Consider the following 16,390-nt stretch of genomic DNA (forward strand, 5'->3'; position numbering starts at 1 on the left):
AAAAAAAAGCACACTGAGCTCCGTTTTAAACAGAGATGACTTTTCCTTGCACAAAACCTGCAGAATTTTACCCAACCTTCAACATTGAAGTAGAATCAAAACAACTTAAAACTGCTCCTCCTTAGCTGTATTTATATCTACAATGATAATATTCATTCCTACAACCCTCCAGGTAATTGGTCTTAACATTTAACCACCCATACAGCAGTGAAGATTTCTTAATGTGTAACCTAAGGTTCCCTTCTACTGTTTGGGCTGCTTCTGCTTGTCATACTTTTATGGACAGGAGGAACTGATGGATCTATCTCTTTCTGGGTTTTCTGGTATTCCTTGAGTGGAGGGGATGGGAGGTTTTAATATGAAGTACAGTGACAGAAAGTTTTCAGTCAAATCCAAATTTAAAAGCAGAAGAGCTACATTCAAAGCAAGTTTTTAAGACCATGGTGTCTAGCTTTGTGAAGTCAGTTAACAAGGTCACAGAACTGCTTGGATCTCAAGAGCTTCTTCCACACCTGAGCACAACACTGCACAGAGCATGCAGTCTTGCTAATCTGTCTCTCTGCTCAGGAATGCGCCTGCTAAATACTTGTAAAAAGTTTCCTTGAGTAGTCAGCATTGAACTGTCTCCTCCTCCGTTCCAGAGCCAAACTTGCTCTTCTCAGTCTATGCTTTATTAATCACAGAACCAAAGAACGGTTTAGGTTAAAAGAGACCTTAAAAGACCATCCAACCCTCCCACCACGAGCAGAGACACTCCACTAGACAATGTTGTTCAAAGCCCCATTCCACCTGGCATTGAACAGGGATGGGACATTCATAATTTCCCTGGGCAACCTCTTCCAGTGACTTCACAGTAAAAATTTTCTTTTTACAGCTAACCAAAGCCTGCCCTCTGTCAGTTTTAAAGCCATTCCCTTTGTCCTATGTCTACATGCATTTGTAAAAAGTCTCTCTCAGTGACATTTTGACTTCCGTGTTTCTCTCCTGTAAGTCTCCTTCATTTGGCTTCTGCCAGTACCTTGCTTCTATATGGACACGAGATTTCAGCTGACGTGCCACCAACACTTGGCAGCCTAGAAAAATTACATCTATCTTTTCATGTAGTAGCCACATCTTGTACCAAGATTATGTTGCTGATTTGACCAGAGACAAGATCAATCCTCTAACACATAGAAGAAACATAGATGTAGTGGAATCCCAAGCCACAGCACTCCCATAAGTGCACAGTGTCCTACCTGTAATCAGAATGAGACTTAGGAAGGAAGCCAGCAAAGCTGGGCATGTGATTTTTTCCCCCTATCTATACTCTTACAAAGTTCAGATTCACCAGGTGCAAAGAGAACAAAATGAAGATAACTAGAAAGGAACATACTTCCTTCCCAATTTAAATTTATTTACCTCATAGCTGACTCCCATGAGTTCCCATGCAGGAAGGATACAGCTTAACCTGACTAAGAAGGATGTGATTAATGTGTCTGTCATCAGAAGATAAGGCTTCAATGTTTTTCCCTACTTCACAAGGAAGAAAAGAAGAGGGCCTCTTCTCTTCAAACCCTCATCTCTGTGAAAACTGGCTGTGGAAATCCAAACCAAAGAAAATTAGAAAAGGCAATTACCAAACACAGACTGAATGGGGGGTAGGGGGAGTGTGTGCGGGAGAGTAGAGGTAAAGCTACTTGATCACTTTAACCAAGTTTGGAATTCCAAAAGAAAGTACTTTTCCTTTAAAATAGTAGCAGCAGGAACATTATTTCATGCTGTTCGCTCAGCCCCTGTGACTGTATCAGAACAGATCTTACTTGACACAGAGACGTAATTTTAAAATAAATATGAAATTTAAAACACTTTAGCAACACATCTTCTATCTGATAGTATATTAAATCATACTGGCATTGAGAAAATAAAGATAGCTACATGATTTAATGTAGGACTGGTTCACGGAAGTTAAGCCCTGAGAAGCTATCAGGTTCGTGTAAATAGAATTTGTTGAACAGTATGAAATAAATAAATGTGGGGTCAGCCTGATGGCAAGAGAAGATTAGCACCAAAGTCTGATTAACCTGACAAAACTGGGGCCTGAATCATGAAAAAAACCAAATCAGAAAATATCCTGCTCAGAGCTGCTGGATGGGTTAGTCACCCTTGAAACTGAAAATCCCCATCATTTTAAGACTCACAGAGCTACTCAGAGGCTCCAACATGAGCACATGGGTTTCTGAGGTCCAGGATTATTCCATAACAAGCCTGTGTGAGTTCTCCAACAGGCATAGAGTCATTTAAAACAGAAAATTCTCAACTGGAACCTTAAACATAGGTAGCCTAGGTAACAGCAAGACGTCATTTTCTGCTTCTCTGACAGGCTGCTTGTTAAAGCTGTATTTTGTATCTCGTATATTAAATCATAAGCTATTCAAAAAAGTCTTTGTGCTCTTGCAAAGGTACAATTTACACAACAGAAAAACTTCTTTAGTTATGTGACATTCACTATAACTGCTTTACATAAGCCATGAAATTAAAGTCAGGAGACAGAATTCATAATCCAGATAATTTGACTGAGTTGTCCCATGGGATGAAGGTACACAGACTGTCTAAAATGTCACAGAATGTCTAGCTCAGGAATTCATCTCCTCAGCTCGACACTTCCATACAAAATCTGTACATGCATTCAGTGTTTGGGAAAGCTTCATTTTGTTTTCCGCTTATGTGTAGCACAATAGGATTTAAAAGGACTGATACTAAAACACAAGCTCTATTGGGTTTGCGTGACAAGATTTTGGTAGTAGGGGGCCGCAGGGGAGGCTTCTGTGAGAAGCTGCCAGAATATTCCCCCATGTCCAGGAGACCAAATGCCAGCTGGCTCCAAGATGACCCTATTGCTGGTAAGGCCAAACTCATCAGTGATGGCAGCAGCACCTCTGGGATAAGGTATTTAAGAAAGAGGAAAAAAAACTGTTGCACAACTGCACTCAGGAGAGAGGAGTGAAATTGTGTGAGAGGAATAGGCCTGCAGGCAACAAGGTCAGTGAAGGAGGAGAGGGAGGAGGTGTTGCAGGTGTTAGAGCTGTAGTTCCACTGCTGCTCATGGTGAAGAACATGGTGAGGCAGCTGTGACTCTGCACCCATGGAGGTTCATGGGGGAGCAGAGATCCACCTGCATTCCATGAAGGACCTCCCACTGGAGCAGGTGGATGTGGCCGAAGGAGGCTGTGACCCCATGGGAAGCCAATGCTGGAGCAGGCTCCTGGCAGGACTTGTGACCCTGTGGGGGACCCATGCTGGCACAGCCTGTTCCTGAAGGACTGCACACCAGAGTTCGTGAAGAACTGCAGCCCAGGGGAAGGACTCATATCAGAGAGGTTCAAGGAATACTGTCTCCCATGGGAGGGATCTCACACTGGAGCAGAGGAGCAGCGTGAGGAGGAAGGAACAGCAGAGACAATGTGTGAAGAGCTGCCCACAGTCCCTCCTCCACAACATGCTCCAGTGCTGTGGGAGAGGTAGACAAGATTAAGTGTAAAGTTAAGCCTGGGAAGAAGGGAGGGGTGGGTGGAAGGTGTTTACATGTTTTAGAATTTGATTTTTATTTCTCATTACTCTTCTCTGACTTGATTGGCAATAAACACATTTCCCCAAGTTGGGCCTGTTTTTGCATACGATGGTAATCAGTGGGTGATCTCTCTCTACTCTCATCTTGACCAATGAGCCTTTTGTTACACTCTTCCTCCCCTGTCCAGCTGAGGAAGGGAGCTTTGGTGGCTTTGATGGGCACTTGGTGTCCAGTCAGGATTAACACAGCACAAAAACCAAAATGTTCTTGGCAGCAAGCTAAAGTATAACAGAATGATGTTAAAAGTCTTTAATTTTGGATTGCACAAGTTAAGGGAGAAAGTAAGGGAAGCTGGTGTACACTGATAGCGCTTGCTGTACTCACAATATGGTGAACATTGTGAGTAAGTCTCCACATATCATCTTGTTTTTGTGGGGGGAGTGTGCCCATGTGAGCCACCCACCCTCAGCTATACAATGATGATGTCAGATGACAGACCAGCACAGGATTCTGCCAACTCCTTGATTATATGAGTGTTACCAGGAGAGCCTGCCTATTTGAAGAAGACAGTATTATTTTTAGTTAAGAGTTTGGCAGCAAGAAAACACATCAAATAATGTTAATAGACTGTAAGAATGAAAGTGCAAACACTCAGGACCTCAGATCATGGGGAAGACATGTATTCCTAGGCTGAAATTATGGCTGCTGAGAAAATGGGTGAAAACAGTCAGAAAGCTTTTCAAGCCACAAAAAATAATTATTTCATTGGTACCTGAAGGATTTTGCAAAGGATATTCCAGATGAAAAACATCAGGCTTAGCAATGTAGCATTTTAAAAGTAAGTGCTTTATCTGTAAAGCTCCAATCAGCTGTACTTGAAATGTGTCATGGACAGACCACAGGCCTACCTTACAGTGTGCAGGGAACATTTGTTTCATGATTCTTAATGTCCTTGTTATGGGTTAGCAAAGTAGGCCTAAATTTAGGCTTTAAGGTTCAGACCAGGCCTGGGATTGTCAGCTGACTTGAGCTGGGCTGGGCTAGCTAACAGCTGACTTCTTCTAGCCAGTAATGTTGCATTCCATACCATATTACATCATCTCAAAAGGGGTAAGAGCTGGTGTGTGGGTGTGGCTTGGGCAGTTGCTTCACAGCTGTGGTGCCAGCAAGACACTCTGCCGTCCCAGGAGGGATGGGGAGGCCCAAGCCCAGAGCACCGGCTCACCATCATGTTATCTTAGGGAAGTTTGTTCTTAGCTTTTCTCTCTGCTTAAGTCTGTCTCTGGGGAGTTAACTTCTCTAGAATAATTTGTAGTTACAATGGTAGAATTTGTGTTTCCTGGGAAGTGGAAAGTTTTTTCTTGTTATACATAACTTGTGTAAGAGTGTGTTATATTGTAGTTTTCTCTGAATTTTCTCTTTTCTGTATAAATACATATAGTTAGTTTCAGCATAAACCTGGTTTAGAGTTTTTTTCCCCCTCTCCCCCTTCTTCCCTTTTCACTCTGTTTTGGACAGATGGCGTTTTGCCAGCTCAACCCAAGACAGCCCTTTAAAAACAGATCTTCTTCAACAAATGCACATGCAGAAGTACTAGTTCTGTAGCAGTATCTTGGAGAGGACATGAACAGAGCCAAGGCTGCACCCTGCAGTGGTGCAAACCAATTAACAGAGGTCTGGAACTGTAATTTCAATGACAGGTGGCTGCAGAAAATGTTTTACGAGTTTGGGTTTGGCCTAAACTTTAGACTGGTAGCATTCGCTATGGTTTTCCAGGGAGCCCTTCAGAAAAAAACTTTTTGTATGAACTGTATTTTCTTCCATCAGAAATCTTCCTGAAGTCTACATGCTCTAGGTTCATCTTCAATCTATTTTTCAGATGAAATTGAAACAGTAGCTGAAATATAGGAAACCAATTCTGAACTCCCAATAACTGAAAATTCAATTAATATGTTGAAAAGTACTACTGGAAAATGAAACTGGAAGTTTAATCTTGATCTTCACTACCCTAACAGGCTTAATTTTTCATTAAAAATTACACTGCTAGCAAGCTTGGTGATGATACAAAGCTGGGGGGAGTGGCCAATACACTTGAAGGCTGTGCTGACATTCAGTGGGAAATTTATTGGCTGGAGAAATTGGATGGTGAGAAAACTAACAAGGTTCAACAAAGACAAGTGTAGGGTCCTGCATCTGGGGAGGAATAACCCCAAGTACCAGCACACGTCAAGGTCTGATCTACTAGAGAGCAGCTCTGCAGAGAAGGATCTGGGAATGTTGGTGGATGATAAGTTGGCCAGCGGTGTGCCCTTGCTGCCAGGAGGGCCAATGGGATCCTGGGGTGCATTGGGAAGAGTGTGGCCAGCAGGCTGAGGGAGGTGATCTTCCCCCTCTATTTGACCCAGATCCCAGGCCACATCTGAAATGCTATGTCCAGTTCTGGGATCCTCAGTACAATAAAAACATGGTGGTTCTGGAGGGGGTCCAGCAGAGCCCACAAAAATGAGGAGGTATCTGGAGCACCTCTCTGAGGTGAGAAGAGACTGCAGGAGATGGGCCTATTTAGTTTGGAGAAGAGAAGACTGAGAGTGGATCTCATTAATGCATTTAAATATCTCTAAAGTAGATGCCAAGTGGATGGTGCCAGACTCTTTTCAGTGGTGTCCAGTACCAGGAGGAAGAGCATAAACTAAAACCTGAGAAGTTTCACCTCAACATGAGGAAGAACTTCTTTATTTTGATGGTGGACAAGCTGCCCAGACAGGTCATGGAGTCTCGCTCTCTGGAGACATTTAAAACCAACCTGGATGTGTCCCTGTGTCACATGCTCTAGGTGACCCTGCCTTGCAGGGGGGTTGGACTAGATCATCTTCAGAGGTCCCTTTCAACCCTAACAATTGTATTTTATCCAGTGATTATCCAGTGGTTCTGATGGGTAATTTACATCTTATATTTACGCACAGACCAAGAATCAAACTGCATAGTAAAGACTATTTTGTAAGTAGCCGTAACAAGGGAAGTTATAAGGCAGAGTCAGAGACTCTGTCTCTACTGTAGGGTGATAGACCCGTTCAAGGCCATGATGACCGTCCTGATGAGTTATAGGAAACACCTCAGCACCTGGAGGGGGTGCTCCCAGAAACCATTTTTAGAGGATAATGGATTACATAAGAAGGGACAAAGAGACGCGAGTGGCCTTCGAAAGTGCTCAAGACAGATTGATAGGATTACAGAAGAATGAAGAACAGAGAGTTATGGAAATAGCATGGCCTTTCTTCACAACATCCTGTGAGAACACAGGGAGTCAACCCTTAGGCTTATGTCATCTATCACCCTCAAAAATTATTATTGACTATAATCACTCAAACTGCCTAAGAAAAAAAGTATAAAAAGAGATTGGACAGGAGCAAAACTGGGAAGAAAACTTTCATCATCTCTGTGGAGGTACCCAATGAGCTGCCCGGTCTCCTTCTACTCCTTTGAACACTGCGCATGTGAACAACCATTTATTCCGTTTTTCTATATCTTACCTTACACCCTATACCTTATATGCCTTATGCCTTATAGATTAACATCTTTTACCTTTACCTCCTAAGATATCTTATTTACTAATTATACTTTGCTACTTTGCTACTAATTTTAGCTTGCTCTATACCTCATAGCTTACCAGGTCTCTCTCTCTCTCTTTCCCTACCTCTCTACATATATTTCTCTATATATATGCAGTTATCTCTCTCTCTCTTTTTTCATATTCATTGTTTTCTTTAGTTACACTGTGCTTTATTGCTGACTCATGGTTAGTGGTTTGCTTTAACGTGTGCGGTTCTGTATCTTACTGAGTTAACAAGTATGTTAGTGGGAAGTTGCTGTATTCTTTCTTTTTGCTTTGTGTTAATGAATGTGTATAGATGTTATCCTAGTCTTTGTAAACTGGTCTGTCATGAAAGGGGGTGTTGCTTGAGTTTTATATTAAGGCTTAGGTTGTTGTGCTATTTAGTGGAGTGTGTTTCCTGTTTTGTGGGTTTGTTATTAGTTAAGTGCAATCATGCAGTTAAACATTATCACCGGCAATGTGAAACCCATAGTAATTGTCAAATACTTGTATTAATAAAAGTTATTTCGGGAACTGCTAGAGTTAGTCCAATTTCTTTCTGGTGCTGGCAGTGATAGAACTTGTAAGAGAACTTTACGGAGAAGGTTCTCCCTTGCTGTTAAGTGCAGTCCCCATATCAGAATATCGAAAGTCCTGTCCATCACAGTGAATCTGTCTAGCGAAGGATCTCTTTAGGTAAGATGTGGACAGGCTGTTTCTGGCTTTACAAAACTTTGATAGTCAGGGGACACTTACAGCCAATAAAACTATATTAATATAGGTGGAACAAAAAAAATCTTTGCCTTTCCTGCCCCCTTTCATCTAATACTCTATAACACAGGGCAGCATGATACTGAACCTTTTGAGATACTACTCCTTCAGTGTGGGGCCAGGCACACCTACCATGCAGACCTGAGTCTGGAAGTAATAAAGACATATTTGTGGAGTGGAACAGCTATTCTTGTTGAGTATGGTGATGCCTGCACGCCCAAACACAGCTCTACACTACACTACTCCTTGTTCTGTGGTTGACACTGGAAAAGATGGGTTAAGTCTATCACAAGCAATTAGTCCATACATGACTTCAACAGCTTTTTTACTGGTCTTAGGTCTTCTTTCCAGGAACTGGACTAGTTAACAATCACTGCCATTATCATCAGAGTTCTGAAAAAACACCTATGTGTAGAGAACCATTGCCTCTGTGTACACACAAAAAGCACAACTGCATAAGGAGGCATATCAGATTTTTCTATTTAATTAAAAGACTCACAATACAAGGTCTTCTTGCCCTCAAAATGGTTTCTCATAGGTCTGTAACTTTGACTTTTTATACAAAATTTTTAAAAAGTATTTGTAGCTTTGTACCTGTGTTATAAACAGGAATCCAGTGGTAGAATTCATTCTGGTAGGGAACTGTGTCAAATTCATTGCATTGCATCTGACGAAAGGTTGGCAAGTCTTTGTGACAAGGGCTGATGTTACACATGCGATAGCGTTTCCTTTCTCCAGTGCAGTAGTCCCCTCCAAACTGTGGTCTAGAAAAGACATTGACATTGGGACGTAAGACTCTGGGTTAAAAAATAGTTTTAAAACAATAATTTATTTCAGGTTCCAGTTGCATAACAAGGTGAATCTGAATCCTTGGGGGGTGGAGACACTGTTCGTATGTTTAAGTACCCAAATATGTCAGTATGGAGCACAAAAGTCTATGTATCCCAAAGAAGTGTTTGGCAGTACCCAGCTCAGCTCACAAAAAATTAACTTAGCAAACAGACTCCCCTAAAATCCCATACTTTCCAGAACATTTGACAGTGCTCTCAGAAAAGACAAATGATTTCTGCTGTTAGGCACTGTCTTCATGATTTCTGAAAATAAGATGTAGAGTCCTCATGAACTCAAATATGTATTAGGTAATTCTGCCTTTATCATGTTCTGTATGTGACAACTGACATGTCTGAAGCTCAAACAAAGCTCATGAACAGAACAAAACATGCAAGGTGAGTCCTCCAGGTCAGATTGCTAGGAATTGTTCTTACCTGGTGTTTGAGGACATTTACTTATTCACTGCAGTATTAATAAAGTAATATTTACATTATTTCTGCAATGCCTGAATTCTAAACATTAGAGTTGAGTTTTTTTAATTTTGTGTGGAAATAAGCTCTGTGGATGATAAGGATTAAAGAACAAGATGACTATTGCAAAAGATGAGCCAGCTGAATTTCACACAGGTATGCTTAATGGGCAAGGAGAGGTGTAATGATCTGTGTTTGTGTGGCACCTGCTCATAACAGTCTCATACAAAAGAGCTTCCAATATCCTAAGTACCTCAAAGATCTTGAAAAAAGGTAAGAAAAGATTGTGCACTCAGCTTACTCTGGGTTATCACACGGTCTCTCTGCGCTTTGAACTCCTGCCCCACATGTCCTTGTACAATGGGACCAGGACGACCAAACCCCCCATCCACCATGGATTGCTTCAGGAGTCTTGCCTACTGTAATGCACTCACCAGAGAAGCACCACTGAGGAGAGAAGAGAAAGCACAAACAGTTTAAGATCATTATCACAGCAAAATGTTACTGTGAATTATGGTTCCTGAAGGTTGAACACTTAAGTGGAAATGTAAATGAAGATGTCACAGGATGACCCTCTTTCATATTGAACAATGGCAGAGCTATTCAAGGCTCCCCTGCTGCCCTTTGACAGGCAGCACAGGTTGCAAGTAGTGTGGCTCACAGTCACCTTGTTCTCTCCACACCGAGTGCCATCCGCAGCTGCATCCAGTTTGGAGCGACAGGAGCCTTTCACTGAGCACCAAAGTGTTTGGCAAAGGTTCTGGAAAAGAAAGAAAACAGCAGCAGCCTAAGCAGTGCTGAACTCCTATGGTCAAGATTTTCAAAAGTCTCCCACAGTTTTGTACATCCACATACAAATCCTTGTAAAGGGTTGTATTTTCAGAGGAATATGAGTGGGGCTTCCCACAAGTTAGGACCCACCAAGGGTCCAAATTTAGGTACTTGTCATTATTGTACAAGAAGGGAATCTATTTGACAAATAAAAAATACTATCAAGTACATTCCCTGAACTACATGAGTTCAAATATTCTCCTTATTGGCTGCTCAGCTCCCAGTTGCTCACCGGAAAAATGGCTTAAATAAACTTTGGCCACTAATTTTTATAGACAAGGTGAACAGAAAATTGTACTATTTTCATTTGATGAACACTAATGAATAAAATGTTCAGTTTTGCATTGCTGTCTGCCTGAAAACAGACAGTGAAATCAAAGAAGGTTACAGAAGCCAGCCAGGTAAGTACAAACAACATTATGTCTCCAAGTACAACATTCAGATTAATATTAATGAAGGTCCCAAAATTAGATGAGGAAAAAGTGATCAGGTCTTTCAGAACATCCGCTAAGCAGATGGCAGGGAAGTGATCTAAAAAAAGCAGTCCAGAGTAGCTGGCAAAGAAAAAAAAGTAGTGGGCTGCATAGAGTAAGGAGTCTGGTCAGTGGATGCTTGCACTAAGTACCTCAGAAACTGGTGCCAGTTCAATGCAATAGATTGCCAATAAAGCACAGGATTCTGTCTGCTGCTCCATGTGCAATGGTCAACTCCACAGAAGAGACAGAAACTCCTGAGAGCAAACAAAGCAAGCAGGCCAAGAAACACTACGTCTACCATATGTCAAATCTACTTCACTCAGCCAGAACTATTCTCTAGAGATTAAGGACAGACATCAGGGGCTATTCCTCCCTCCTCAGTTCACATGCACACCAACTTCTCTTGTTTGAGACACAGGAGCCCTCCATGCTTGGGACCTCCTGAATGATCAGGGCTTTGTGTGGAAGACCACTTCCAAGTTAGAGAAGAGCTCTCAGAGAGCCTGTGCACTCCAACTGGAACAGAAGCAAAAGCCCAGGGGCTCTGTGCTAGGTCTTGACTGAGGCTGTTTGAACTGCAGTCCATCACTGGAAAAGGGAACATCAACCTGGGAAGCAGGAACAGCTCCGTCATCAGAGAAAGGACTTGATAATAAAGACCTGACTGGCAGCTCCCCCCTGGGATTCTCGGGGCAGGCCACAAGCCAGATCTGGGACCCAACATATAAAATGGGCACTTGCAAAAATGCAGCCTCAATGAGCTAGACAGAAATGTCTGGCCAAATGGGAAATGCAAAACTTGCCTGCTTGTTTCTGATTTGTTTCTACATAAAATAGCTAAGCTTCGGCACAGTCTGCTTTCAGAGACTTGCCTTTTGTTTACTTTCTCCATTGTGTGTTCACCTGGTTCACCACCTAGAGCACTGGAAAAAAGGTTGATAGCACAGAACACCTCAAAGCGCTCCAAATCTCCAGTTGGAATACAATGTCTGGGGCACTGCATCTTGGCTCTCTTAGCTCTTTGGGGACAATGTAGACACGTCAAACTTTGTTTTGCAGTTCAAGGGTAGTATTACCAACTCTTTGTGAAGTCATTGTTGTCAGGTTCTTAAGGCAGAGCTACTCAAGTATTCTGTTTGATGAATTTTCTCTCATTATTTTAACTCGCGTATAGAACATGTTTTGTATTTTTAATACAGAAAGTGTACTCTTGCAGTGTGCCTCAGATATCTGAGGAACTGGCATAGAAACCGAGCAGAGGTTTCCATGACAGTTACTTTTTTATGAACTGCACTCATTGATTTCAGGTCAAGAGATTACAGATGAAATTGCTTAAATTTGCAAGGATTTTTCCCTATTGATCTCCGTGTATCAGAGCTTTTTTCTATCTTTAAGAATACTTAAATAACAACAGTTTGAGATAATGCAGTGTTTACCATGTGCCTTTGGAGGTAACAGGCAGAAATTCATGACTACCATGGACTTGTTGCAAGGCAAGTGTGTTTTATTTGACAGCAGTATGATATACACTTTACATATAATCTGTGAGATGAAGGTCTGTGCCTTAAACAAAGCTGAATTCAAAAACCTCAGTGTCACAGAAGTCAGTGGAAGTTTTGGGGATAAAGAGAGAGCCAAAAATAAGGATTCTGTTCTATAGGAAACCATGGATCTGGCTATAACTTGGAAAACTCCTCCACCTAATATCTACCTTGCTTTTCTTTACCTTATTAGAAGGATGGTATTTACGTACTTCACAAGATACTTAGAGAACTTTCCATGAACCTAAATGGTTCATGAAAACCACTATCTGAATTAATCAGTTTTTGCTAAGTGTAATCACTGACTCCTAGGGAATCTTCAGCTAAATGCAGATTTTTCTCTCAAAAAGAATCTGTGAATCAAATTTAGTCAGACATTAAAAGTTACAGAACAAAAGTAGCCTTGTCAGTGAGCAAGGTTAAGTAAAGACAGGAAAGGCAAAGAACAATCAGACCTCAGACAAAATGGCATTGCTGATGATTCAACATTCCAGGTAGACTGTACTATTCACAACTCCATCTCTTGCCAGTACAGCTGCCAGCAAAATTCAGGCCTCTCAGTACAATGTAAAATGAGATGATACCAATTAATTTTGTGACATATGTCTAGCTGTAAAATTGGTTAATGGGGAGATGTTGAATGTAGAGGCCTATTAGATTCAAACCCAAGTAGAGACAGACTGAACCAATACTGCAAAATTACATCTTAATTTTCTATCTGTACCAACAGACAAATTACAGTAACTGAGGAGACTGGAACAGCAGGTAATGAAAGCAATCTTTTAATACCTACTTCAGATTCAGTAGTTGCAGTTCAAGACTGGTAATCATGTTATCTATTAAAGTTGAAAAGATTAATCAGGAATAATTTCTCTAATGGAAGGGTAGATGAAGATACACATAATTATCTGAATGGAATAAACAATCAACATGAGAAGCCCCCAGTCCATGGCTGTGCTCATACCAGCACTGCTGAGAGCCAAAGTACCCCTTCTACCACAGCTTGTTTAACAGGGTGAGCAAGCTGGATGCTATCTCCAATATTTACTGCTGCCCAAAACACAGCAAAACTCAGTGATCCTTAGCTAGGCTAGCACTTAAAAACACTGTTTCTGCACTGTTCCATTTAGAAAAATGCTGTATGGACCCCAAATGCTCTGACCATACTAGGTATAGGTAAAAGAGTATACTGCACCTTAGCTAATATAAGCTGTTACTCTGCAGTGGCTCCTAGATCTTGTGGGAGTTGTATTGCTGTGACTATATCGGTCCTTTGCATCTTCACACAACACTGTTTTGCTGTTCTGTGAGACAGACCCCAGGGCACTTTGTGAATTATGAATTTCAGCATAAAAAATTTAATGTTTGATGGCAAAATAAAGATTTTTCAAAATATGTATTTTTCACATGGGCTGCAATACTCTTTTACTAGTTAGAAGAACAAGAGTGTGAAAAATCAGGATGTATGGGAAGAGAGCACAGCCATGATTTCTTCAGAAAACTCTTCTAAAACTGACGGTTTGTTCCCAGAATGATTTGGTCAGTTGAAAGCTTTAAGCCTGAAGAATTTTTTAAAATGAAATTTAAGCTGCATTGATAATTTACAAAAGACCAGTATTTTAAGTTTAAACCAAAAATTACTCCACTGCTGAAGGACAGGCATTTAATGATTTATATGGTTCAGATCCAGCAAAGACCTTGAGAAATACAAGACAAACAGTGCTGCAAATCACTTCTGGAATCTGCAGAGCAGAAATAAAACAGTGCTAGGCAATGCCACCACTGCACATCTAGCCAGTGAGTTTCTGAACATGTTGCACTTGTACTTAGCAACTCAAATTAACTGACTGCATTTCCCTACCATTCAAGAAATTTAAATTTTTATTAGGACAAAGGAAGAAAAACATACAGCACTTACATCCACATCTTCACAGAAGGTAGCATTGGAACCATACTGAAGCTGGCACTGGTGGTGCACATCATAAATCACTCCAGGAGCAACGATTGGGGACTTTAAAACTTCTTTTTGGGGGATATCATCCAGACAGAATCCCCACCCACGGCTAAAAGTCAAAAACTGCATATTAAAAAACCCTACCATGGCACTTTCATGACACTTATCTACAGACTTTAAATATCTAATTCTTAAAGGCTTATGGCTGTTTGAAACATATTTCCAGATTCCCCAACTATGTTATGCTGAAGTGCAGCTAACAAATTAGTTACTTCATCTAGTAAGAGATGGTTTACAAAGCCAAAATACAGCTTGTCAAAGTGGAAATCTCAAGAGATCATTTATGGTTTGCAATGTGGCTTCAGAGAATTCCACAGCTTCTGGTTAAAGTAATACCAGACTGCTGCTCTTAAAAGAATGTAACAGATTTGAATAAGTCTTTGGAACAAAGCACATGCCATTGTGGCCAAAGGCAAAGTCTACAGTTCTGTCAGTGGTCTTGATGGAAAAACTTCTTTCTCCCTTATAACTGCAAAAAGCTGCAGACTGCACCAAACCTGAGGCAATATGGCAGATCTGAGTTCACTTTCAGACAACAAGACTATAACAGAACTTTTCCCAAACAGAAAGCAAGCAATAGCCTTGTGTTATGCCTTCCAAGGGAATTAACTCAAGTAGACTAAAACTTTCTACAGTTAACAATACAAGATGTACTTTAAATTACACATCAACATCTCATACTCAGTTGCACTCAATTCAGGCCAACACTACAACCTGCTCACTCACTCTAGGAAGCGTGTGATGTACTCCTTGCTGCAGTGTGACCAGGTGAGTGGAGTAGGATCATATTGCAGCTGTCGGGACATAATATATGGGCGCTTTCCAACTGGCTCACAGTCATTCTCTTTTCCATCATGCTGGATTCCAAAACTGAGGGAAAAAACAACATGTAATAATTTCAACTGATTGTACCACAACAACTAACTATGGGTTCCACGCTTATATTGCTGCCGAGCTGTAGATACGTCTGCTTAAAAAGAAAAAAAAAAAAGAACTTATGACCTAAAACTAAGAAAAATCTATAGGCTATCAAACATGTCTGTTAAGCACAGCAATATTGTCTTGCAAACAACAAAGAGCAGGCAGTCACAGACTATACTTAAGTACTTTTAAGGGAGTTCAAACACTAGTGCACAGTTGGGCCAATAGTCACAGTTTAAACATAAAAGTTACATTACGGTTGCTATGGCTAAGACTGCTTCCTGGCATTGAGTGCAGACTTGCACCACTTTAACTAAGATCACGTTTTGTTACATTCTGTCTTGGGCTTTTTCATCATCATGTGTCTATTGCTTGTTTCCTTTTAAAACTCTTTTGATAGACTGCAACACAGATATTGTTTACAAAATTATTAAAGTTCCAATGAACCTCTACTCCATCTTCCTGTTTAGCTTTCTCAACCTGTGCCTTCCAAACAGATCTCCATAGCAGGTTCTCTCCAGCTTCTCCGACTGAGAAATTTCTTTATTCAACAGCTCGTAGAAGTCACAAACATAAAAAACTTTGGTTGGGCTTCAACTATGCCCTTATGTCACCTCAGCATGAAGATTATCTGACATAATAACATATGAAGATATTGATCTATGAAGACATTGATACCTAGACTGCTAACAACTGAAGGTTTCTAAGTCCTAAGAGCAGCAAGAACTTTCTCAGGCCATGATTCAGTCATGAATCAGACAAACTGAGTTCAAACCATTTAAGACTATGTTTTTGGAAAACATAATCATACCATGACTCAAAAGTTCCAAAAGCAGAGCATAATTATAGTCAGAATCAACTCCAGTAATGAGTCAGAGGCATAAAAGCAAGTAGGTCCCTTGCTGAGAGGCTCTTTGCCATGAACAGGGTCTGTTGAACCAGGAGGCTGCAAACCTCTAGAGGGACAGTATGGTGAAGAGTTGACTTTGGCACTCATCTAAGAAATGGGCGCATGTCTGTCTTCTCATTTTTTGTTCATCTCTTCTTACAGACTTCGTCCATACTTGAACTTTTCCACATATGTACTGTAACCTGTCTTGAGGTTAACACAGTAACAACAAACCCCACGGTATTCAATATCCTTTATGGAGACAAACCTTAAAGACCTGCACCATTCCTGAAAGAGCAAGTATAGAGTGTTCAGTCTCACAGCATCCAATAGACAGTGAGTTACCAGCCACCCAGGCTAGACCAGAAGGTCACACATGGATTTATGGGGAAGAAGTGTCCTCAGATTATTACTGCTAATGAAGAAAGCTACCTGTCAGCAATATGCTGTGAGGACCAAGTAAGTTAGGCCACAGCACCCAGATCCAATTGCAGTGATTTGAGCATT

General features: G+C 41.0%; 1 protein-coding gene across 1 annotated transcript in view; it reads right to left on the bottom strand.

Annotated features, from left to right (window-relative positions):
• ADAMTS12 (ADAM metallopeptidase with thrombospondin type 1 motif 12) overlaps nucleotides 1-16,390 on the bottom strand; it is a 153,501-nt gene that overhangs the window by 52,143 nt on the left and 84,968 nt on the right. Inside the window, exons 8-12 of the mRNA XM_071580426.1 lie at nucleotides 14,800-14,943; nucleotides 13,978-14,122; nucleotides 9,879-9,971; nucleotides 9,513-9,658; nucleotides 8,505-8,674 (exon numbers count right to left, since the gene is read on the bottom strand). Of these exons, the coding sequence (XP_071436527.1) occupies nucleotides 8,505-8,674; nucleotides 9,513-9,658; nucleotides 9,879-9,971; nucleotides 13,978-14,122; nucleotides 14,800-14,943 (698 nt within the window). The remainder of the gene's footprint in view (nucleotides 1-8,504; nucleotides 8,675-9,512; nucleotides 9,659-9,878; nucleotides 9,972-13,977; nucleotides 14,123-14,799; nucleotides 14,944-16,390) is intronic.

The sequence above is a fragment of the Pithys albifrons genome, chromosome Z (genome assembly GCF_047495875.1).
Source record: "Pithys albifrons albifrons isolate INPA30051 chromosome Z, PitAlb_v1, whole genome shotgun sequence".
Taxonomy (NCBI): Eukaryota; Metazoa; Chordata; class Aves; order Passeriformes; family Thamnophilidae; genus Pithys; species Pithys albifrons.